The sequence below is a fragment of the Grampus griseus genome, assembly GCF_964374135.1.
Source record: "Grampus griseus genome assembly, chromosome: 1".
Lineage (NCBI taxonomy): Eukaryota > Metazoa > Chordata > Mammalia > Artiodactyla > Delphinidae > Grampus > Grampus griseus.
Genome location: NC_139017.1, coordinates 31,249,813 through 31,274,449, shown reverse-complemented (window position 1 = coordinate 31,274,449; position 24,637 = coordinate 31,249,813). Strand labels below are relative to the sequence as shown.

At 34.9% G+C, this 24,637-nt stretch overlaps 1 protein-coding gene across 1 annotated transcript in view; it reads right to left on the bottom strand.

The window, feature by feature from the left end:
- RALGPS2 (Ral GEF with PH domain and SH3 binding motif 2) overlaps positions 1-24,637 on the bottom strand; it is a 163,136-nt gene that overhangs the window by 6,817 nt on the left and 131,682 nt on the right. The window contains exons 14-19 of the mRNA XM_082655989.1: positions 16,710-16,764; positions 13,951-14,028; positions 12,245-12,350; positions 11,592-11,684; positions 4,238-4,343; positions 1,570-1,661 (exon numbers count right to left, since the gene is read on the bottom strand). Of these exons, the coding sequence (XP_082512115.1) occupies positions 1,570-1,661; positions 4,238-4,343; positions 11,592-11,684; positions 12,245-12,350; positions 13,951-14,028; positions 16,710-16,764 (530 nt within the window). The remainder of the gene's footprint in view (positions 1-1,569; positions 1,662-4,237; positions 4,344-11,591; positions 11,685-12,244; positions 12,351-13,950; positions 14,029-16,709; positions 16,765-24,637) is intronic.

Here is a 24,637-nt window from a genome sequence, read left to right as displayed (position 1 = left end):
GAGTCTTCTACTAAAAGTTTTCAAATTTCACAGCTTCTATTTATAAATTTGCTACTTCTCTGATTCTTCCAAGTATAGGAACAAACAAATTAAAAAAACCCCATTTATACACATCTGGTTGGCTTATTCAGTAGCAAAGTCCACTAATATAATAAAAAGAAATTGAACCTCTATGCTGGTACGCATACCCTGTCTAGATTAATCTTGAAACTTGAGATTGAAAAGAAATGATACAGTACTTTAAGCTACATTTAAAGAAAATGTACGGCATGGAGCTGAATCCTGAAAAACTTGGTTTAGGCAAAAGAAGGTTTGTTTCCTTCATTCTGTCCCAGACACTAACTTGACAGGGGCAAGAAAGTAATTTTTGCTCTATGGTATTTCATGTCCTTAAGGGACATTGTTAAGAATGGTACCAAATATTGCTATTAGTCTTTCATATATTTTTGAAATAAAAATTGTAAGAGAACAAGGCCCATTCCAACAATATTTAAGAAGAATGAATCTACAGGATGAAGACAGAGTTTGTGTCATCTCAGGTCCACGATTTTTTACTTGTTTGACCCTGTGTAGGTCATTTAGGATTTCCGAGCCTTAGTTTCTTCCTTTATCAAAAAAGGGATAATAACTTGGGTCCTGATAGCACACAGTGGAAAATACGTTTATAACCTTCATAAACTTGTATAATGTATTATATTATTCAAAATTAGCTATTGATAACACTTACCATATACTTCTGTATTTCAGTACCTTAAGACAATAAAATTTTCAAATATATTCAACTGAAAACTGGCCTAAAAAAGTCTATGTTTATTTATGTCTGCCCTACCAATTCATGGTTCAACTTTAAATCTGCAACCGGGTTTGGGGAAAACACCACTATGGATTCATTCCCCTTTGTAGCTGAAAGCCTTTGAGTTAGACCATCTTTGTTTCAGTAAAAATAAAAACAAACAAAAAGTCCACATAGTTTTGGGTTTCACTGCAAGCACAGGAACCCGCATAAAATTGTCAATAGAACAAGTAAAGACAAATCAGAATAATTTTTGTTAAGGTGCCATCATATTTTTACCTCTCTAGAGTCTCCTTGCCTCCCACTACATTCTCCCAACAAGGGCTACAGTTCCCTGTTTTGAACACCTGAAGCTTGTTCCATCTTCAGGGTCTTTGTGCACTTACTCTTCCCTCCACCAGAACTTTGTTCCCCCTTATCTTCACATGGCCCTTCCTTCCTGTCATTCATGTCACTGTCATCTCCTTAGGGAGATCTTTGCTGTTCACTCTTATTTATTTAAAGTCTGTCTCTACTCCCATCACTCCGTATCATGTAATTCTATTTTGTTCATACGGTTTTTACTACTTGAAATTTTGTTATTTGTTCGCTTGTTTATTACCCATCTCCTCTCTAAAATGTGGACTTCATGTCTTGCTGACTGTGGTCAACAAGAAATAGAATATGAACAGTTTCCCTACTTCACTCCAAAAATGAGTCCACTTACTTCTCTTTGGAACTCTTTTAAATATATTCGCAATTTATGGACTATTTTGAGGGTTAAGAGAGATGCTTACCTGTTGTTTGTTACTTTGGCAGGCTGCACTCAAGTGCTTAAACCACAGCATTGCATTCATCCTACTGCCAGCTTGAAATTTGTATGAATTTCCTAAAATTATTAAAAACAAAGGGAAACAATAAAAATTGATGACAGTTCTCCGTTTAAGAATTCTACTTCTCTAACACCTGATTTTCCAATACATATAAAACGAAGAGTTCTCTGTGCTACATTCACGTGCTATCATTTATGCAGAAAGTCACTGTTTTGCTGTTTATGAATTGGAAAAGAAGTATTTTGCCTCCTTAAATGCTCTTTAAAGTATATTTAAATAAAATAATTGTTTGGGGCTTCCCTGGTGCCGCAGTGGTTAAGAATCCACCTGCCAATGCAGGAGACACGGGTTCGATCCCTGGTCTGGGAAGATCCCACATGCCGCGGAGCAACTAAGCCCATGTGCCGCAACTACTGAGCCTGCACTCTAGAGCCCACGAGCCACGACTACTGAAGCCCGTGTGCCTAGAGCCTGTGCTCCGCAGCAAGAGAAGCCTCCGCAATGAGAAGCCTGCGCACCGCAACGAAGAGTAGCCCCCGCTCACCGCAACTAGAGAAAGACCGCACGCAGCGAAGACCCAACGCAGCCAAAAAAAAAAAATAATAATAATTGTTTGGCTTCTCTAGATTTGTATGAGTGGATGAGAGTGCAGGATATCACTTCTCAGCACTATTTAGATGATCTAAATATTAGTAGATGCTAATACTGAATTTTTATAGGCCAGAATGCTTTAACATGTTTAACACTTAAATATTAGCTATTTAATGTGATTAAGGATTAATCAGCTAACATCAATATAACCTATGCTTTTAGTTTTTAGTTAACATTTGTCAAAATTATTAGAGAAATTTCTAGGTCTAGTGAGGGCTTATGTGAAAAATCTGAGAAGGCAACTTTTTCTCTTTTAGAAAATTAGAAATTCATTTGTTTCATGTGTGTTGTAGGTATTTAGACCTTATGTTGACTCTAATTCAAAACTGACACATAATAAGGATATTTTATATGTTTATATGTATTAAGGTAATAAACTGAGAAAAGAAGAAAGGACTTATGTAGTACAGGTGCCCTAAGTTGAGCTTAATTCCCCTTTTTCACTGACCTGAGTTCTTTTTATCTCCCAATTCTTACTGAGTGCTACTCTTTCCTTTATAACTGAATTCAATGGCTCAAGAGCCTCATCTATATGCAGGCGTTATACAGCTCTTCTTTGAGATTTTCTCAAAGACTTTTTTTCACTTTCAGAGGCAACAGCTTTCTTCACCAAATGTTTAATTACTAAAATAACACTGTTTTGCTTGTTAAACACAGATGCAAACATTAGATCAACCTAAATAGCAGACGTATCTGATCAGCTGGCCACAGCTGCCATTTACCTACTCTCTCCTCCCTGAAAAAGACCATCAGTACAGACTTCATAAAAACCTTGTACTCTGAAACGGTTCTGTCAAACACACTAAGGAACTGATGGAAGACAAATAATTTGTTAACTGAACCCCATGAAAATGATCTTTTATAAATAATGAAGGCCTTTGGGATTGGCAGGGTGGAGGCTGGGGCTTTGAATTCAGAATGTTGAGTAGGAGCTCCTTACTCTGTAAGTCAACCTATTTCATCTAAAAACATAACATTTTGCTATTATTTTTTTCTGCACTAACTTTTTCTGCATATTTTCTTAAATTTTTACTTAAAGTACCACAATATCCTAAAAGCAGAATATCTATGGATATGCATTCTAAATAAACAGAAGTCAGAGTATAATTTTACAGTCAGTAAAAGGTAATATAACTTCATTTTAGTAGTAGTGAGCTGCTGAAGTGGAAGATTCTGGGCAGATATGAAAGAATTTTCTTTCTGGCTTCCTTTGTGGTGCTTATCAACAGCTGGCAGATTTTACGAAGGAAGAGCTGCAACCACATGAGGATCTGTTCTGATGACCACTGAGGTTTCCACAACTGGCACAGGCAGGGTGAGAAGGTATGATCTGATTCTACTACACAGCCCACCCTCCAACCTCTCTCATCCACTTTTAAAGTTTTAAAGTTTTTAAAACTCCTAGGGTCAATAGCCAACACTTTCACTCATAAATGTCTCTATACATTGTAAGCTAAGTATTATAATTAAAATTATACTTATTTGGAAAGTGGTTTGAGTCAAATTACCAATTTAATTAAAAGTAATGGAATAAAAATCATTTAAAGGAAAACTTCTGCCACATTCAGAGCTTAAGAATAACAAATGATCTCAGAATATAAATGAAGGGGTACTGCATATTGTAAATCTGAGATTTTAAAGTTAACAGTGGTCTATAGATTCTCAAATTCCCTCCTTCCTTTTCTGGTTATTAGCTCTCTAGGGATTATTTGGGTTTTTAATTTCAAGCTTATGCCCATGTAGCAAAGAAAATAAGCTTATTTAATACGCTTATTAAATAAGCAATTAATAGATATTGATATCTAAAAATATTGCTATCATTAGTATACATTACATTATGTGACACAAATATTTCCCAAGAGAGTGAACTACACAAACAATGCCCCTAGTCGTGTATTCCAGTTAAACTATTGATAAATTTTGGCTTATCGAAAGTTGTGTACATGCAATACCTTAAGCCCTAGTTATTTTAATGATTCACCTTTCTCAGAGTCAGTCAGCAAGAAGAGATCTGGATGTTCCGGGTCATCAGCCATCATCACCATCCATCCTACTACAGACACGTTCTTATTTGATGTTGATTTGAACTGAGAGATAAAAAAAATAATTAATGGAAACAAAATTTATGGCTTATTCTATGTAAAAATTAACTGTTAGAGAGCATATTTTCAGTTTCTCCTAGAGAGAGACGAGATTTCACGCTGGTCAGGTCTGCTCCCGGTCTCTTACTACTAAATTCCATGTAGGCATGCCCTCTTCAGATAGTCTCTTATACTTTCCAGATCTTTCCCAGCTTCAACTCTTCATCAAAAGTTAACTGTCCTAGCGTCCACTCCCAAAGACCATGATCTGTTAGTAGATCTGGTAAATTTTTCTCTATTGTTTTTTTTTTTTGTTACTGTGCTACACCTCACCCCTTCGTTATAGGAAACACACTTTCATTTTAATAGAGGTGTTATCTCCACACACACACCCTTTACTGAATATAACTGACATATAACATTGTATAAGTTTAAGGTGTACCAATGTAATAGGGGTGTTATCTTAAACCTGATAACCTGATGATTTAATGAATCAGCACCGCCATCACAATTCTTAATAATATATTCTTGCCTGTATTTCTCAAAAAGAAGGTATTCTTAGCATGCTTGTCTAGTTATTCTTTTTTTTTATAAAGTTACACTTTAGTAATGGAAAAAAAAGGACTGTTATAAAAGCAAGAAATTTAAGTTAATCCTACTCATGAACATAAATGAAAAAATGTTAAATAAAATTTTGGCAAACTGAATCTAGCAGTGTATAAAAAAGCTGGTACATGATGGCCAAACTGGATTTATCCCAGGAATATGAGGGTGATTTAATGTTAGAAATCAATGACTGCAACTAAGTTCGGTTTATTTCATGAAAGCAAGCTTAGTTCAACTTTAGATAAATTGTTAAAATAAATCACCATATTAACATTAAAAGAAAAAAGTATGATCAACTCAGTTGATGTAAAATAAAACCATTTGCTAAAATATAATGCATATCTGTGTGACTTGGAATGGAACAGAATTTCCTAATTCAATAAGGAGTACCTACCAAACAAACAACAACAAACCCCCCACAAAACCCGAACAAAACAAAGCAGGAAAGAAAAAAACAAAACAAAACAAAACCCAAGCCAAAACCCTGCAACGCATGCTCAAGGGTAGAATGCTAAAAACACTTCAAAATCAGTTTTAAGACAAGGATGTCCACCATTGCTACTTCCATCCAACACTGAATTGGAAGACCTAGTCAGCACACTAAGATAACAGGAAAGAAATAAAAGGTATAAGGGTGAGGAAGAAATAAAACTGCCATTATTCACACATGATATTATCTACACAGAAAATCCACCAAGTTAATAAGAAAGATCAGCAAGGATGCTTGGAAAAGATCAATATAAAAGTCAACTGCGGGCTTCCCTGGTGGTGCAGTGGTTGAGAGTCTGCCTGCCGATGCAGGGGACACGGGTTCGTGCCCCGGTACGGGAAGATCCCACGTGCCGCAGAGCGGCTGGGCCCGTGAGCCATGGCCGCTGAGCCTACGCGTCCAGAGCCTGTGCTCCGCAACGGGAGAGGCCGCAACAGTGAGAGGCCCGCGTACCGCAAAAAAAAAAAAAAAAGTCAACTGCAATTTTATACACTAGAATTATAAAAGTCACTTATAGGAAAGGTACCTAGTAATATATGTAACAAAAGACATACAGGAAAGTGTAACAGTTAAGACTTTCAAGAAGACCTAAATCAACAGAGAAAAACCATGAGATGAAGAAAAAGGTTCAATGTTGTAAAGATGCCAATTCTCCCTAAATTGGTCTACAGATTCAGTGTCATTTCAATAAAAATTCCAGTAGGGTTTTATGTGGAACTTGAGAAGCTGATTCTAAAACTTACATATAAGAGCAAAGGATCAGAAATAGCCAAGACACTCCTGAAGAATTAGGCTGGACTTGCCTTGCTACACAAGACTTATAAATCTACAGTAACTGAGACCATGAGCTACTGGGACAAGGACAGACTGACAGGGCGATGGAAGTCTAGAAAGCAATCTGTGCACACAGATGCAAACTCAAACGATAAGAGTGGGCTCTGCAGATCAGTGAAGGAAGAATGGACTGTTCAATAGATGGTGCCAGGAAAATTTCTCATCCGTGCAGAAAAATCAAAATGAATGCCTATTTCATAACACATTTCACACACACACCCCTCTGACTCCAGGTGGATCAAGGATTTTAAAGCAAATTGCAAAACTTTAAATCTATTAGTAGAAATTATAGGAGAATATCTTGATGATCTCCGGTTAGAGAAGTATTTTACTTTAAAAACATGACTCAGAAACTGTTATGCATAAAGGAAAGGATAAATTTTATTACTTTAAAATTAAGAACTATTCACTAAAAACATCACAAAGAGAGTAAAAAAAAAACAAATCAAACAAATTGGAAGAAGATATTAGTAACACATAACTGCTAATAGATTAGTATCCAGAGTATATAAGGAACCTTTACCAATTAGTAAGAAAACACGCTATCCAATAAGCAAAAGATTTATCCAGGCATTTTAGAGAAGAAACATGAATGACCAACAACATGAAAAAAACTTCAAACTCATTAATAATCTGGGGTGTGTACATTAAAATCACAAGGTACCATTTCATATTTACTAGGTTAGCCAAAATTAAAAAGCCTGACAACAAGTATGGTGAGGGTGTGGAACAATGAAAAACCTCATTATGCTGTTGGTGAGTACGTAAATCAATTTGGCATTTTCTTGTAAAGTTGAACGTTTGCCTTCCTTGGTATATAATCTAGAGAACATATGCACAAAAATATTCATAGTAGCTCTGTTAGATACAGCAATAACCTGGAAAGCATCCAAATATCCATCAGTAGAATGATGAATAAATTATGGCAGATTCATAACGTGGAAGACTATTCAAGTGTGAAAAGGAATAAAGGACAGCTATATGCATCAACAGTGATGAATCTCATCAACAATATATTAAGCAACAAATGGACTGCTTAAAATTATATATGTGAATCCATTCAGGTACAGTTCAAAAATGAGATAATGTGTTAAGGAAACATATATAGTAAAATCTTGAACAAAAACAAGGCAGTGATGAACATGAAATTTAGGACAGTGATAGGCTGTGGGTGTGGCTGATAAGGAAGGAAGAGGATGCTATCTGGGAAGTCTTGGACGGTTCTGGTAATGCTCTGTCTTCTTATGCTGCGTGGAGTTATAGAGGTGTTCATTTTATTTATTATTCTTTAAAATGTACATGTATACTATATATCTTTGCATGTATATGTTTCACATTTTAAAGAAATGGGGAAAAGAAGGAACACATCACATTATTTGTAACAACATGGGTACTACAAAAATGAAAGCCAAAGGGATTAGGAAGTTTTAATACTATGGAGAATCAAATTGGCAATACTACAGAACAGCTGATTTCACAGCTAATAATTTATGTCAAAGCAGATAGCATGATTTTCTAATATTCTTTTCCTAGCCCCCAAAACATCTGCATCAATTGCTTCTTTTTTCAATTAAAAAAAAAGTAATTCAAACAGTATAAGCCCCTTTACATAGAGTACAAATGCCCTCAACCACCAGCTGAATCTCATCCCACTCCCCAGAATTCATCATCCTTTGGGGTGTAGCCATCTGGACCTTTCTCTATGCATTACACCAAAGACTGACTTTTCTGTTGCTGTTGGTTTTTATATACAAATGGGGGTATACTTACTCTGACTTGTGGTTTTTACCTATCAGTATTTCCTTAATAATAAGTATTTTCAGTGTTTGCAGATTTCTGATACTATAAATATTCCAGGAATATTCTTCTATAGATATCTGTGCACTTGTTCAAGGATTTCCATAGGACAGACTTTCAGATAAAGAATCGCTGGTTATTAAGTTATATACTGACTAGAATTGTCCACCACAAAAACAATACCAATTTAAATTTCCACCAACTGTCTATGTTTCCCTACATCCTGGCTAGTGTTATATTATCAATCATTAAAATTTCTGCCTAATGGCCAAAAAAATGGGCATCTTCTTTAATCTGTGTTTTTGATACCTAGTGAGGTTCATCACCTTTTCATGTTTATTAACCATTTATATTTCACCTTCTTTATCTCCCTATTCCATTTTTCTACTGTTGTTTTATTCTTACTGAGTTGTGGAAGGTCTTTATATAGGTTACAGATTTCTTTTTCAGGTGTAGCCTTGGTTTTTAAATTTTAACTTATCAAACAGTATTTATTCACTCATTACTATGCAGAGATAGGCTCAAACATATCTGCAAAAAAATTTTTTAAATGAATACACTTCAATTAAAAATAATTTTACAGTGAATGTTTTCACCTTAAAACATTCAAAAATATAGACATAATAAAACCATAGTCCCCCTCCTTTCTTCCCAGTTATTCTCTCTTCCCAAGTCTGCTCTGCTCCTCACAGGCAAAAACATTCATACTTTAGAGAGCAATAAAACATAGAGGTGTAGGCTTCCAGATTTCCTCCTCCCACATTTATTTATATACATATGAACAGGTATACTTTCATTGGTGACACTTTTTCCTCCTCAGCTTTTAATTTTGAAAAGGTTCAAACTACAGAGAAGTTGAAACAATGCTACAATGATTACCCATATATCTACATTTTTCATTTGCTTGATCTCTTTGAACATTTAAATGTAAGCTGCACACATAACATTGGACTCTAAATATTTCAACATGTATCTCCTAAGAATATACTACTATATAACCACAATGTAACATATTCAAGAAATTTAACAGTCACAATCATATAAAGTCCATATTACAATTTCTTTGATTGTCCTAATTATGAGCTTTATAGCTTAAAAAGACTTCCTCCAAGATTAAACCAAGGTACATACATTGCATTTAGCTGTCAAGACTCTTTAGTTTCTCTTAATCTAGAACAGTCCTTCTGTCCCCCTACCCTATTCCATCTGCCAAATTTTGGTCTTAAGAATCCAAGCCAGTTGTCTTATAGGAATGTTCCACAATGTGGATTTAATTGTTTCTTCATGATTAAATTCAGGTTAAATTTTTGGCAAGAACACTACATAGATGGTGCTGTGTTTATATAAAAGATTTTAATCTCTTATCTATTGCTTATGTATAGCTAATATTTTCTTCCAATTTGTATTTTAACTGTTTGAAAATGATTAAAATTTTTTTTCCTTCATTGCTTCTAGTTCTGTGCCCTATCTTTTCTATCCTAAAATTGATACTAAATATAAACATGGACTTGTCTCTATACTCTATTTTGTTCTTATAATTTTCTTTAATCTTAACAGTTTAAATTAGAAAAGATGAGGAATACAGCCCATTTCCTCGGCACTCAGTTGGGCTCCCTTCACAGCCCACTATGCTCTAATTTCTAAACATTTCATATGCATTATTTATCACTTCATATAATTAAAAGCCCAAACTAGCATATTATTATTCTCTATGTATAAGTACCAATGCCAAACACAAAAAGATATTTAACATATGTATTAGAGGACAAATTCAGTTATTTAATCAATTCTCTAATTTGGCTTCTTTCTAATTAAAGTTAGGAAAAAGCAAAAAAAAATTTACCTTATACATTTTACTTCTTTATCATAGTCAACTTCTTTATAATAAGTGAAATCCAGCCAAGTCTCTGGAAGTGGCTAAGTGAACAGTTAACTATATCTGAAGATGACAATTTAATTTAGCTATATCACCCTTTTTTTTCCCCCCTCCTTTGAGTACAGCAGTACTAACCAGAGGCAATTACTCTGTAAAACGTTCTAGTGAAACTAAACTGTAGCTTTGTCAGGTATGTGGGCATTATAGTCAATTTGACTAGAATACAAAAAACAGTCCTTCACCTCAATGTGAGGACTATATCTAGATAATTCTAACATAAGAGTGAGCAAAAAAGTCAGTGCTCAGGAATTTGTATGATTCCATTCAGGTACAATTAAAGAATGACACAATGTACTGTTTAAGGAAACATATGTGGTAAACTCTAAAGAAAAGCAAGACAATGATTAACATGAAATTCAGGACAGTGACAAGGTATGGGTACCGCTGATAAGGAAAGGTAGGTGATGCTATCATATGGCACTTCCCACATTCATTTAAACCGAAAACGTATTCTCCTCTACCCCTGGTGTGATTAAAGGGCTAAAACTGTGAGAATAAAGAAAAGCTTCTCTAATGATAATGTCTGAAGTTGAACTTGTAACTGGCCTCATCCAACCAAACTTCAAACTAGGGATTATTCTTACTAAAAGGAACAAAACAAAACAACAACAAAACAAAAAAACACTGAATCCCAGTAAATTTAGTCAAAGTGTTTGGTGAAGTAATACCTGATATTAAAATGTATACAAGTAATGTGTGTGTGTTATAGTTTTTAAGAGCCATTGTTAGAATAAAAAAACGTGAAGTGATAAATGCCCTCCCCCGCCGCCCCCCTACCGCCTCCAAAAAAAAAGAAGGTCTTCTCTGAATTATGCAGTATCACTGGGTAACGTATAAGTAGTAAAAGAACTTAATTTTTTTTTTCAGTGGCTTACCTTTCCTCAGTATGGTAAACCACTTAATTCCCCCCCCCCACCCCCAAAATACACAATTTAGAAATAAAATTCCTCTCCAGGGGACTGTGTTAACGCAACATGGAAAATGGAAACTTAGTTTTCCATTTTCAAATACTGTATCACTGGCATAGAAAAAACAGCATGCAAAAAAAAAGATTTATAGGAAGATTCTACATCTGGAGAAAAGAGCATTTCAAAGCTTCTTTTAAACACAAGAAGGTGATCACAGTAACCTTAGTAACTATTATTCCTCTTCACTGCTGGGAAAATCACTCAAACAGAGACTGAGGTGGAAAGAACCAGAGATGCTGGTCCGAATCTTTCATATTTTACAAATTAGGAAACGAGACTCCAAGGCGATAGTTTTCAACCATTTTCTGACCCAAAAAACCCAGGTTTGAGAGGGCTTGGAAGTGAAGATAGATACTTGTAGTGTGCAGTTTTGACATTTGCAATGGAAAAATAGCATTCAAAAACGAAACTACAAAATATGGAAGTTGTTCCAAGACCTTCCTTGGAATGGTCTTACTAAACAAAAATAATTCCATTATAATATTCCAACAAGGAAAGTGTAAGAACTTCTGGGTTAGAATGTGGGAAAAAACCCAAACCCTTGCATCGCATTAGATCTACTTTCTTTACAATCATGAAGAGGCTGTGAAAGTATGCTAACAACTTGGAACAGGAATACTTACATGTTTTCTTTCTGTAGCCTTTAGAGATTTGGCAGCATAGTAGAAAAGTTGTGTCCCACACAAAGCTGCCCAATATTTCGTCCAAGATGCTACCTGGAGAGGACAGACACATGAATATACTACGCAAATGCTACTGGCTTCTCAGTCACTCTGCTTTCTCAGTGCCAAAGATCTTTAGCTCCACTTCACTTCCACCACCTTAGCTTCGAGTTTCATCACTTCTGAAATCTTTATCTCAAATATTCTTATCACGTCCACTCAATACATTCTACTTAGGACTGACCAAACAAAATTGGTTGAATTCTATTTTTTGGGGCTGTCACTCTGTTTTCTATTTCTTCTAAGCTTACTACTTAAAATACTTCTTAACGGGATATATTTTCAAGGTTCTCTAAGAACTATATTAGGGAGCAAAGAGAAGTACAGGAGCATCTTGATTTAAACACCCAAAATGTATTATTTAACCAAAATCTATATGGCAGGTATAATAACACTTTAAATTAAATAACATTGTGAGGCAAAGGTGTATCTTAAATTATTTCAAGTGTATTATATATCTGAAATATATTTTATTTCAACTGTCTTCATATTTTTTAGGGTCCTATTCATTTGCTTAATTTTAGAACGTGTATTAAAATATATTAAATTCTTACTGTAGGCTTTTTGCCTTCTTTTAACAAAGTTTTTCTCCTGAGAACACCTTGAATAGTAACAGCTCCTGGATATAAATGTACTGCCAAATCTTCTGATTCTGCAGAACTATAATAATGAAATGAAGAAAAGAACATATAAGCGCTTTAGTGATTATCAAGTAGGTACTTAAATAAAATGTAATTATTCTTAATTTTAAAACTGTTACTTTATTCAGAATAAGAAGACACTGACAATTATAAAGGCTTACTGATCTGAAATTTGTAAGCTGTCACAAAATTAACAGGAAGTTACTGAAGTCAGCAGATGGTTAAAAAACACATTTTATTGCATATCTGAACAAGTATAATTTAGAAAGAATACAGAGATTCACCCTAGTAAAGATTAAATTAGGGATTTAAGACTTTTCTTCTTAACATGCCACACTGCAGCACTGCTGAAACCTTTTTTTCCCCAGTAGAAACTTAAGTCCTAGTGGGAAAGATGAGGATTCTATTTGTTAAAAGTATTTACGCATATAAAACTCAAAATAAAAATAGCAGAATCAAAAGGAAAAAAGCAAAAGAAAACCCATGCTTAATTCTAAAATAGGTGAAAGAAGTAATGAAGGCGATTAACAACATATTTAAAAAACCAACTTTCTGCAATAAAATTTGATGACATTTTAATGTCAGCAATGCATCTAAGTGATTATAGCTTAACAGCTCTCCAAGAAAGGAATAACTCCAAACTCAAGATTTCTTTTTCTTGTATCTTAAGAAAACCGTCACAAAATAATAATCAAACATCTAAATCTCTCTTCCCGACTCATTTAAGGTCCAACAGTTAAAATAAGAACAATTCCTATATAAGTCAATTAAAACATAACACACTGATTAAAAAAAAAAAATCTGTCATTCCTCCGGTCATTTGACATGAGCTGCAGAATTGCTACAACAGTGAAGAAACCTGAAGTTTGCAAGTTTATCCTTTTTTTATTATTTAGGTGTCTTCAAAGTGACTTAAAAACTTAGAAACCACTAGAAATTTCATGCTGGAGCTATTTATATTCAAGGGGGTATATATTCAAGGAGATTAGACACCATTAAATTGACATAAAATTAACTTTAAAGTCTGGTATTTTGTTGTATTATGAGAATTGGTGGATTATCCATTACTGTTAACCTCTAGCCCCCAATCAATCTACCATACTTATTTTCTTCTGCAGCTACTGTAGTACAGAAAGAGACCAGGTTTAACAAGATAAACAACTGAATGAACATGAGTTTAAACACAGAAATATTATTTAATAAAAAAGACTTGTCTAAATTCAGGACCTGAAGTTAACCTGAAAAATTCTTAAAAAAGATAAATTGAATGTAGTAAATTCTTCGATTGCAGCCTTGAATAACAAGTGGATTTTTGTACTGCTTATCCAATAATCAGCAACATTAGAAAGACCTGTGCAGTTAAAAAGCGACAGATTTGGAATTATTTAAAAATGTTGACATAAAGATGCAAGTTCTAGCAATTAGCTCTGGGATCAGAAAGAATAGTTCAAATTTATCTCTAGATTAAATCTTGGAAAGAAAGTTTTCATGGGCATTTTGTTTAGTTTTTAAACCAATTAGTTGAGAAAGAACAGAAATAATATGAGACCACACCCGTGTAAGCCAATCACCAACACCAGAGGGGAGTTCTGTGACCCCTGAATGCAGGGGAATTGTACCTGCTGGCCTTCACGTGGCTTCGATAGCCATTTCGTGCCACTCTTGTCACCGGGCCGAGAGAATGGTATAATCTGTTCCTGTTGGATTCCATTATAAATTGTATATATTACTTTTACTCACACAATCATCATCATAACCTAGAACAGCATTATAATTTCTTTGTGTAATACAGCTTTCTAAATCCTACAAAAGGATAGTATGTGATTGCTCCTCTTTCTTTTTTTAAAGCATACAGCATAAATTTCAAATTATTGTTTCTTCTACTATTGACTATAAATACTTAAAGGTGTTTATTAGTTCGAACCATATATTTATATACATTCACTTTCACAAATCTGCTAAAATAATTAAAGAGGTATTTATAACCAAACACTATCAAAGCCTGAAAAATACTTAAAATATCCTTTTGTTCATATTCCAGTTCTTGGATTCCACTTTAAATATGATACCTGGATTTATATAACAATAAATTTTTATTGTATGCCCCTATAAAGACAGCTAAAAGCAATGTGACCTATAAACTTAAAAGTAATGTGGCTTAGGGCTTCCCTGGTGGCACAGTGGTTGAGAGTCCACCTGCTGATGCAGGGGACACGGGTTCGTGCCCCGGTCCGGGAGGATCCCACATGCCGCGGAGCGGCTAGGCCTGTGAGCCATGGCCGTTGAGCCTGCGCGTCCGGAGCCTGTGCTCCGCAACGGGAGAGGCCACAACAGTGAGAGGCCCGCATACCGCAAAAAAAAAAAAAAAAAAAAAAAAAAGTAATGTGGCTTAAACACCTTATTTTCCTTTCTTTTATATAAAATCCAAGAAAACTACCAAAAGAGATGAACTGAGTAATAAATAAGGCAGTCTTCTATTTCCACATCAATTAAAATGAATACATGATAAAGCCAATAAATGATAAAAATGGTATGAGTTAATATTCATCCAAAATGGCATGTGATACTTAACAAAGGAAATACACACACACACACACACACACACACACACACACGTAGAAACACTGTTACTTCTTTGCCTAGGAAAAGCCAAAAGTAGCACTGTTGATAAATGATATTTAAAACAGAAAGTATTATTTTAGCAACTTAAGGGGCAACATATTTGATGTCTATTTTCGAAGTTCACTATCCACAGGTAGCATTTTAAATCCTAGTTCTTTATTCACTTTTTAATATTTCATGTCTGAGTCTTGCTGGGCAGCATTAATTTGCTCTCAAAATGTCCCAAGAGCCACTGATTTAAACTTGGCACAAGCACAGTACATGCTTTTGGCTGCAAATATCTGCAAAGCAAAAATTCTGTCAAAAGAAAAATACTGTTTTGAGATGTGAAGGTTAATACTGTTAAATACCATCTTCATAAGTAACCTGCTGGGATAAGAACAGATTATTTAACACAACACCATTCTGGTTACTCGCTCATAACTCATGCGATTTGAGGAACAATTCTGTTCATCAATGTTTCTTACTTAAATACAGTACACTCTGAAATCAACATCTGATGATATTATGTTCTTACTAGAGGGAAAGAACTAATAAGACAATTTGTACAGACAGCAAGCCAGAGGCAACTCTTGTGTTTTTCCTGTTTCAGGCAAACCCAAATAAAGAGATTGAAAGAAAAAGTTGAAAGAGAAATAATATGTAAAAAAAATTGTTAAAAATCCCCCAAAACAAAGAGAACAAAACTTAGGAACACTGACAATTAGAGTAGAAAGGTTCAAAAGTAGTTTGAAATATTAGATTTGCAAGTAAAATCTTAATCACATAATGGTGAGAAATCTTTATTAAGTTTCAAGAACAAGGATCTAATTTTCCAGTTACATCATGAAATTTACCAATTCAAGTATGTATAGTTCAATTTCAAATATACAGTTAGTATAATTGTTTTCTATTAAAAAGTGACTGACAGGGACTTAGGTAACTGAATATATTCAACTTCATCAATTTTAACATGACATTCAAAATTCAATCTAATCTTGTTGCTTAGAAACTTAGATTGCTCAGTTTATATACAACAGGGAGCAATTATTTTGCTCATGATTCAAGTATCTTAATATGACAATGGCAGAATGGAAATGGTCAAAGACAGTAAAATTCTAATGGATATTTTTTAAATAACAATTATTTACACTGTTTGACTACGTTTTTAGAAAAATCTTATTTTGGAAGATCAATATGGCGTATTTGCCACAAGCAGATGACAGATCTTACAGCTTAAAGCATCAAGGAAAAGAAAACAGAACATGACTTACATTATTTCAGTACAAATCTGTGTGCTTTGTGCAAACTTTGAATTAATGACAATTTAAATTCAAACTTTTAGCTGCTTTACTTACAGTATAATTTAAAATTTACTAAGTCATTTTGCTCTTGACAAATTAACTGAGAATGAATGAAGTTGACCACTCCACTAAATGCCTTAAAATTACTTAAATGAACCATAATTTAAGGAAATAATTTTTTTTGTACACATATGTAGGTAAGCTGTGATTGGTTATTATTATTTTTAAGTTACAATTTAAAATGTACTAAAATTCAAATATATGTGTCAAGCCTCCAAATAAACATGTCTTTACTAGATAACACTAAATTCCAGGCTTAAATATTAACTTTTTTTTTTTTTGCCACCAGCAGGAAGCCTAAAATAGTCCCTTGGAGATATGTGATAAATATTATGTCTTTAAATTCACATTATCATATACTTTAAGACAGACAAAATAAACTCAAAATAGCTTAAATGGGCAATTTTTCTTACCTTTCAAAAGCAGGCCATGAAGTCTCTTCACTTAGTTCAGAGCCATCACTGCTACCTAAAATCAAAAGTTATCTTATTTTTTAAACATCGTAATTAGGGTTTGGATGTTGTCTTTTAAAAATAAATACTCTAACGGTGCTTATAAAATGACAGTCACATTATTTGTGGGTGAACATCCACATATCAATTCTTCATTCTAATATCATGTGCTTGATTTATTTTGCAATATATTAGAATAGAGTTGACAAGACTACCCAAAATAACAAAATAGCATAAAACATTTTTGCATGTATAGTTACGGCTTAAATTCATTAGTAAACACTTTTCCTACCACCAGAGAATGTACATAAGCACAAAATTTTTCCTTATTAGGTTTGCCATAATTTAAGACCAATATAATTATGCATTTCTTACAGGTTCATGGTATACTACTTCCCTTTGTACTTTTTTAAAACCCATTACTACCCTAAGGATAAAAAAGCTTAATGACGTTCAATTTTTGCCTTTGGGGGCAAGGCAGAAGAGGACAGAATCCTTAAATTCAGGGGAAAAAAAAAAAAAAAGGTGCCATAACAATGTAAAAGTTTCTCTTAAGAGACCCAGAATATCAGTTAAAATAGAAAGTTTTAAATTAGCTTAATCTGAGGGGAAAGAATTTGGAGAGTCTAAAACAGCTTAGGTTGATTTAAAAGTTATTTTAAAGATAATACTGGCTCTCAATAAAATCAATAATTAATATGTCCCTTATGTATCAAGTTGAATCGTCTATCAGACTTTCACAACCAGGGTTCTGTGAGAGGCTCAAACTTGACTACTATAAGGAACCCATTATATGTGATGGAATAACACCTCTTCCATGCATTTAGAATGGCATGAGTTACGTCCCATTCTTTGAAGAACGGAGTAACAGTCACTGAAGTAATTTTCTGGTTGTGTGGTTCAGATAAGAAACTGGAAGTAATCTGTTGCTGGCAGTGGGGTCTTGTAGGTTATCTTTTGATGTAGAATTATGTGATAAAGACTGAAAATTTAAGCATAGTTAGTATGACTTATTTGTAGAAAATAAAAGTTTCTTCCAGAAGCATGAAGTTCAGAGTGGATACACCTCCTTTATCTGGGCAAGACTACTTTAGGTTACCTAGGACATATATACCATGTTAAAAAACGTTAGAGGCCATAGTCCCAAGCACTGGTTAATTTCTCCAGAGTACTTTCTCAAAGCCTCCAAGGGATATATTAATATTGTATGTAAAAGTTACAGCTGAGGAAAAAACCTTTTTGTGATTATGAATTGCGTGTGTGTATTAACAATTACCATCTATGGTTATAGACTTTCTTTTCAGAATGTTTTAAAGCAAACACCCTGGAAGGTAATGCCTATGTCTAATGTTTTAAATTTATAAACAAAGATGTAACAATCTCTACTGCTTATCTCCTTAGCCTTGGAATAATTAAACAATAAATACAAAGGCAAAAATTGAATTAGCCTCTTCTTATTCTAAAAGACAGGTCTCTAAACTAAGACACTAACTCTAATGGAATGAAATAACTATCTTGTGGTAACAAAAAGAACATCTATGGAAAGTAAAAGCCACAAATAGAGAATAATAATCATTATAATACTTATGATAAGTATTACAGAAAAGCCAAATATTCTGTACTGAATTGAGAGCTGTAATTTTTAAAATTACTATTTTTGGCTTAAAGTGACAGGCTAAATTCCATAAGTGTAACACATTTTTAATTGGAAAAAGGTTCTTCCTCTCTTTTTTGCAAAATTATTCTGTGTATCATTTTTTCAGATTGAGGTTGATATTTACATATAGGCAATTCACAGTATTAACAGAGATGTACTTCAAGAGGCCAACTTGTCTTCTGTTTTGTAAATTTTGTCATCATTTAATCATTTGTATTTATAAAAAGGGGAATATTGGAATAAAACTGCTGAATGGAGCATTCCAGCTCCAAAGCAATTTCACTTTCAGGGTTTGAAACTCTCAAGCGTTAAAGGAAGTCAACATGTTCAAGAAAATGAACTCCTACATTTCTTTCTATTGACTGTTCATCAATATTGAAATGATCGTATTAATTATAATAGGCTTAGCCTTTGAGAAACCTGGCAATTAATCACAGAAGAAGACATTTTCCTCCATTATTGCTTTTAAAAATAAAAATAACACTGTATGGAGATTTTCTAACTCCAAACATCCAAAGAAATAATGCTCATCTAGAAGGTTCAGAAAATAAATAAAAGTTTAGGAAGTAAAACCAAACAAATTCCTCTCTTAATCTCACATCCTTTTCCAGTCCCAATTTTCTGCTCCCACTCCATAATAGCTATCCCTATTTCCTTACCTCTCATTCTCCAATCTCCAAGCTTTGCCCATACTACTCTATAAAGCAAATCTTGTCAAGGTCACCAAGTGACTTTTTTTTGTTTCTTTTACATCTTTATTGGAGCATAATTGCTTTACAATGTAGTGTTAGTTTCTGCTGTATAACAAAGAGAATCAGCTATATGTATACATATACCCCAATATCCCCTCCCTCTTGCGTCTTCCTCCCACCCTCCCTATCCCACCCCTCTAGGTGGTAAAAGCACCTAGCTGATCTCCCTGTGCTATGCAGCTGTTTCCCACTAGCTATCTGTTTTACATTTGGTACTGTATATATGTCAATGCCACTCTCTCACTTTGTCCCAGCTTCTCCCCCGGCCCCGTGTCCTCAAATCCATTCTCTACGTCTGCGTGCGTCTTCATTCCTGTCCTGCCACTAGGTTCCTCAGAATCATTTTTTTTTCTTTTGGATTCCATATATACGCGTTAGCATACGATATTTGTTTTTCTCTTTCTGACTTACTTCACTCTGTATGACAGACTCTAGGTTCATCCATCCACCTCACTACAAATAACTCAATTTCGTTTCTTTTTATGGCTGAGTAATATTCCATTGTACATATGTGCCACATCTTCTTTATCCATTCATCTGTTGATGGACATTTAGGTTGCTTCCATGTCCTGGCTATTTATTGTAATTAATGCTGCAGTGAACATTGTGCGACATGTCTCCTCCTGAATTACAGCTTTCTCCGGGTATATGCCCAGTAGTGCGATTGCTGGGTCATATGGTAGCTCTATTTTTAGTTTTTTAAGGAACCTCCATACTGTTCTCCATAGTGGCTCATCAGTTTACATTCTTACCAACAGTGCAAGAGGGTTCCCTTTTCTCCACACCCTCTCCAGCATTTGTTTCTAGATTTTTTGATGATGGCCATTCTGACCGGTGTGAGATGATATCTCATTGTAGTTTTGATTTGTTATTTCTCTAATGATTAATGATGTTGAGCATTCTTTCATGTGTTTGTTGGCACTCTGTGTATCTTCTTTGGAGAAATGTCTATTTAGCTCTTCTGCCCATTTTTGGATTGGGTTGTTTGTTTTTTTGTTATTGAGCTGCATGAGCTACTCGTATATTTTGGAGATTAATCCTGTCAGTTGCTTTGTTTGAAAATATTTTCTCCCACTCTGAGGGTTGTCTTTTTGTCTAGTTTATGGTTTCCTTCGCTGTGCAAAAGCTTTTAAGTTTCATTAGGACCCATTTGTTTACTTTTGTTTCTTTTTCCATTACTCTAGGAGGTGGGTCAAAAAGGATCTTGCTGTGATTTATGTCACAGAGTGTTCTGCCTCTGTTTTCCTCTAAGAGTTTTGTAGTGTCTGGCCTTAGATTTAGGTCTTTAATCCTTTTTGAGTTTATTTTTGTGTATGGTGTTAGGAAGTGTTCTAAATTCATTCTTTTACATGTAGCTGTCCAGTTTTCCCAGCACTACTTATTGAAGAGGCTGTCTTTTCTCCACTGTATATTCTTGCTTCCTTTGTCAAAGATAAGGTGACCATAGGTGTGTGGGTTTTCTATCTCTGGGCTTTCTATCCTGTTCCATTGATCTATATTTCTGTTTTTGTGCCAGTACCATACTGTCTTGATTACTGTAGTTTTGTAGTATAGTCTGAAGTGAGGGAGGCTGATTCCTCCAGCTCCGTTTTTCTTTCTCAAGATTGCTTTGGCTATTTGGGGTCTTTTTTGTCTCCATACGAATTGTAAAATTTTTTGTTCTAGTTCTGTGAAAAATGCCATTGGTAGTTTGATTGCTAAACAAATTTTTTTTTTTTTTTTTTTTTTAGCGGTACGTGGGCCTCTCACTGTTCTGGCCTCTCCCGTCGCGGAGCACAGGCTCCGGACACGCAGGCTCAGTGGCCATGGCTCACGGGCCCAGCCTCTCCGTGGCATGTGGGATCTTCCCGGACCAGGTCACGAACCCGTGTCCCCTGCATCGGCAGGCGGACTCTCAACCACTGCGCCACCAGGGAAGGCCCCCATTGGTAGTTTGATAAAGATTGCATTGAATCTGTAGATTGCTTTGGGTAGTAGAGTCATTTTCACAATGTTGATTCTTCCAATCCAAGAACATGGTGCATCTCTCCATCTGTTTGTATCGCCTTTGACTTCTTTCATCAGTGTCTTACAGTTTTCTGCATACAGGTCTTTTCTCTCCTTAGGTCAGTTTATTCCTAGGTACTTTATTCTTTTTGTTCCAATCGTAAATGGGAGTGTTTCCTTAATTTTTCTTTCTGATTTTTTGTTGTTAGTGTATAGGAATACAGGAGATTTCTGTGCATTACTTTTGTATCCTGCTACTTAACCAAATTCATTGATTAGCTCTAGTAGTTTTCTGGTGGTATCTTTAGGATTCTCTGTGTATAGTATCATGTCATCTGCAAACAGTGACAGCTTTACTTCTTTTTTTCCGATTTGGATTCCTTTTATTTCTTTTTCTTCTCTGATTGCCGTGGCTAAAGCTTTGAAAACTCAGTTGAATAACAGTGGAGAGAGTGGGCACCCTTGTCTTGTTCCTGATCTTAGAGGAAATGGTTTCAGTTTTTCACCACTGAGAATGATGTTGGCTGTGGGTTTGTCATATATGGCCTTTATTACATTGAGGTAGGTTCCCTCTATGCCCAATTTCTGGAGAGTTTTTATCATAAATTGGTGTTGAATTTTGTCAAAAGCTTTTTCTGCATCTATTGAGATTATCATATGGTTTTTATCCTTCAGTTTGTTAATATGGTGTATCACATTGACTGATTTGCATATATTAAAGAATGCTTGCATTCCTGGGAAAAACGCCACTTGATCATGGTGTATGATCCTTTAAATGTGCTGTTGGATTCTGTTTGCTAGTATTTCGTTGAGGATTTTTGCACCTATGTTCATCAGTGATACTGGCCTGTAGTTTTCTTTTTTTGTGACATCTTTGTCTGGTTTTGGTATCAGGGTGATGGTGGCCTCATAGAATGAGTTTGGGAGTGTTCCTCCCTCTGCTATATTTTGGAAGAGTTTGAGAAGGACAGGTGTTAGCTCTTCTCTAAATGTTTGATAGAATTCACCTGTGAAGCCACCTGTCCTGGGCTTTTGTTTGTTGGAAGACTTTTAATCACAGTTTCAATTTCAGTGCTTGTGATTGGTCTGTTCATATTTTCTATTTCTTCCTGGTTCAGTCTTGGAGGGTTGTACTTTTCTAAGAATTTGTCCATTTCTTCCAGGTTATCCATTTTATTGGCATATAGCTGTCTGTAGTACTCTGTCATGATCCTTTGCATTTCTGCAGTGTCAGTTGTTACTTTTCCTTTTTCATTTCTAATTCTGTTGATTTATGTCTTCTCCTTTTTCCTGATGAGTCTGGCTAATGGCTTATCAATTTTATCTTCTTAAAGAACCAGCTTTTAGTTTTATTGATCTTTGCTATTGTTTTCTTTGTTTCTTTTTCATTTACTTCTGATCTGACCTTTATGATTTCTTTCCTTCTGCTAACTTCGGGGTTCTTTTATTCTTCTTTCTCTAATTGCTTTAGATGTAAGGTTAGGTTGTTTATTTGAGATTTTTCTTGTTTCTTGAGGTAGGATTGTACAGCTATAAACTTCCCTCTTAGAACTGCTTTTGCTGTATCCCATAGGTTTTGGGTCGTCGTGTTTTCATTGTCATTTGTTTCTAGGTATTTTTTGATTTCCTCTTTGATTTCTTCAGTGATCTCTTGGTTATTTAGTAGTGTATTGTTTAGCCTCCATGGGTATGTACTTTTTAGTTTTTTTCCTGTAATTTAGTTTTTTTTCCTGCTATCTAGTCTCATAGCACTGGGGGTGGAAAAGACAGTTGATATGATTTCAATTTTCTTAAATTTACCGAGGCTTGATTTGTGACCCAAGATATTATCTATTCTGGAGAATGTTCCATGAGCACTTTAGAAGAAAGTGTATTCTATTATTTTTGGATGGACTGTCCTATAAATATCAATTAAGTCCATCTGGTCTACTGTGTCATTTAAAGCTTGTGTTTCCTTATTTATTTTCATTTTGGATGAGCTGTGCATTGGTGTAAGCAGGGTGTTAAAGTCCCCTACTGTGATTGTAACTGTCAATTTCCCCTTTTATGGCTGTTAGCATTTGCCTTATGTATTGAGGTGCTCCTATGTTGGGTGCATAAATATTTACAATTGTTACATTATCTTCTTGGATGGATCCCTTGATCATTATGTAGTGTCCTTCTTTGTCTCTTGTAATAGTTTTTATTTTAAACTCTATTTTGTCTGATATGAGAATTGCTACTCCAGCTTTCTTTTGATTTCCATTTGCATGGAATATCTTTCTCCATCCCCTCACTTTCAGTCTGTATGTGTCCTTAGGTCTGAAGTGGGTCTCTTGTTGACAGCATATATATGGATCTTATTTTTGTATCCAATCAGCAAGCCTGTGTCTTTTGGTTGGAGCATTTAATCCATTCACATTTAAGGTAATTATCGATATGTATGTATGTTCCTATTACATAATTATCGATATGTATGTATGTTCATATCACCATTTTCTTAACTGTTTTGCTTTCATTTTTATTGGTCTGTTCCTTCTCTTGTGTTTCCTGCCCAGAGAAGTTCCTTTAGCATTTGTTGTAAAGCTGGTTTGGTGGTGCTGAATTCTCTTAGCTTTTGCTTGTCTGTAAAGGTTTTAATTTCTCTGTCGAATCTGAATGAGATTCTTGCTGGGTAGACTAATCTTGGTTGTAGGTTTTCCTCCTTCATCACTTTAAATAGGTCCTGCCACTCCCTTCTGGCTTGCAGAGTTTCTGCTGAAAGATCAGCTGTTAACCATATGGGAATTCTTTTGTATGTTGTTTGTTGCTTTTCCCTTGCTGCTTTTAGTATTTTTTCTTTGTATTTAATTTTTGATAGTTTGATTAATATGTGTCTCGGCATGTTTCTCCTTGGGTTTTTCCTGTATGGGACTCTCTGAGCTTCCTGGACTTGACTATTTCCCTTCCCATGTTTGGGAAGTTTTGGACAATCTCTTCAAATATTTTCTCAGACCCTTTGTTTTTCTCTTCTTCTGGGACCCCTATCATTTGAATATTGGTGCGTTTAATGTTGTCCCAGAGGTCTCTGGGACTGTCCTCAATTCTTTTCCTTCTTTTTTCTTTATTCTGCTCTGTGGCAGTTATTTCCACTATTCTATCTTCCAGGTCACTTATCCGTTTTTCTGTCTCAGTTATTCTGCACTGATTCCTTCTAGAGTATCTTTAATTTCATTTATTGTGTTGTTCATCACTGTTTGTCTGCTCTTTAGTTCTTCTAGGTCCTCGTTAAACATTTCTTGTATTTTCTCCATTGTATTTCCGAGATTTTGGATCATTTTTACGATCATCACTCTGAATTCGTTTTCAGGTAGACTGCCTATTTCCTCTTCATTTGTTTGGGATGGTGGGTTTTTACCTTGCTCCTTCATCTGCTGCATATTTCTCTGTCTTCTCATTTTGTTTAGCTTATTGTGTTTGGGGTCTCCTTTTTGGTGCCTGCAGGTTCATTTTTCTTCTTATTTCTGGTGTCTGCC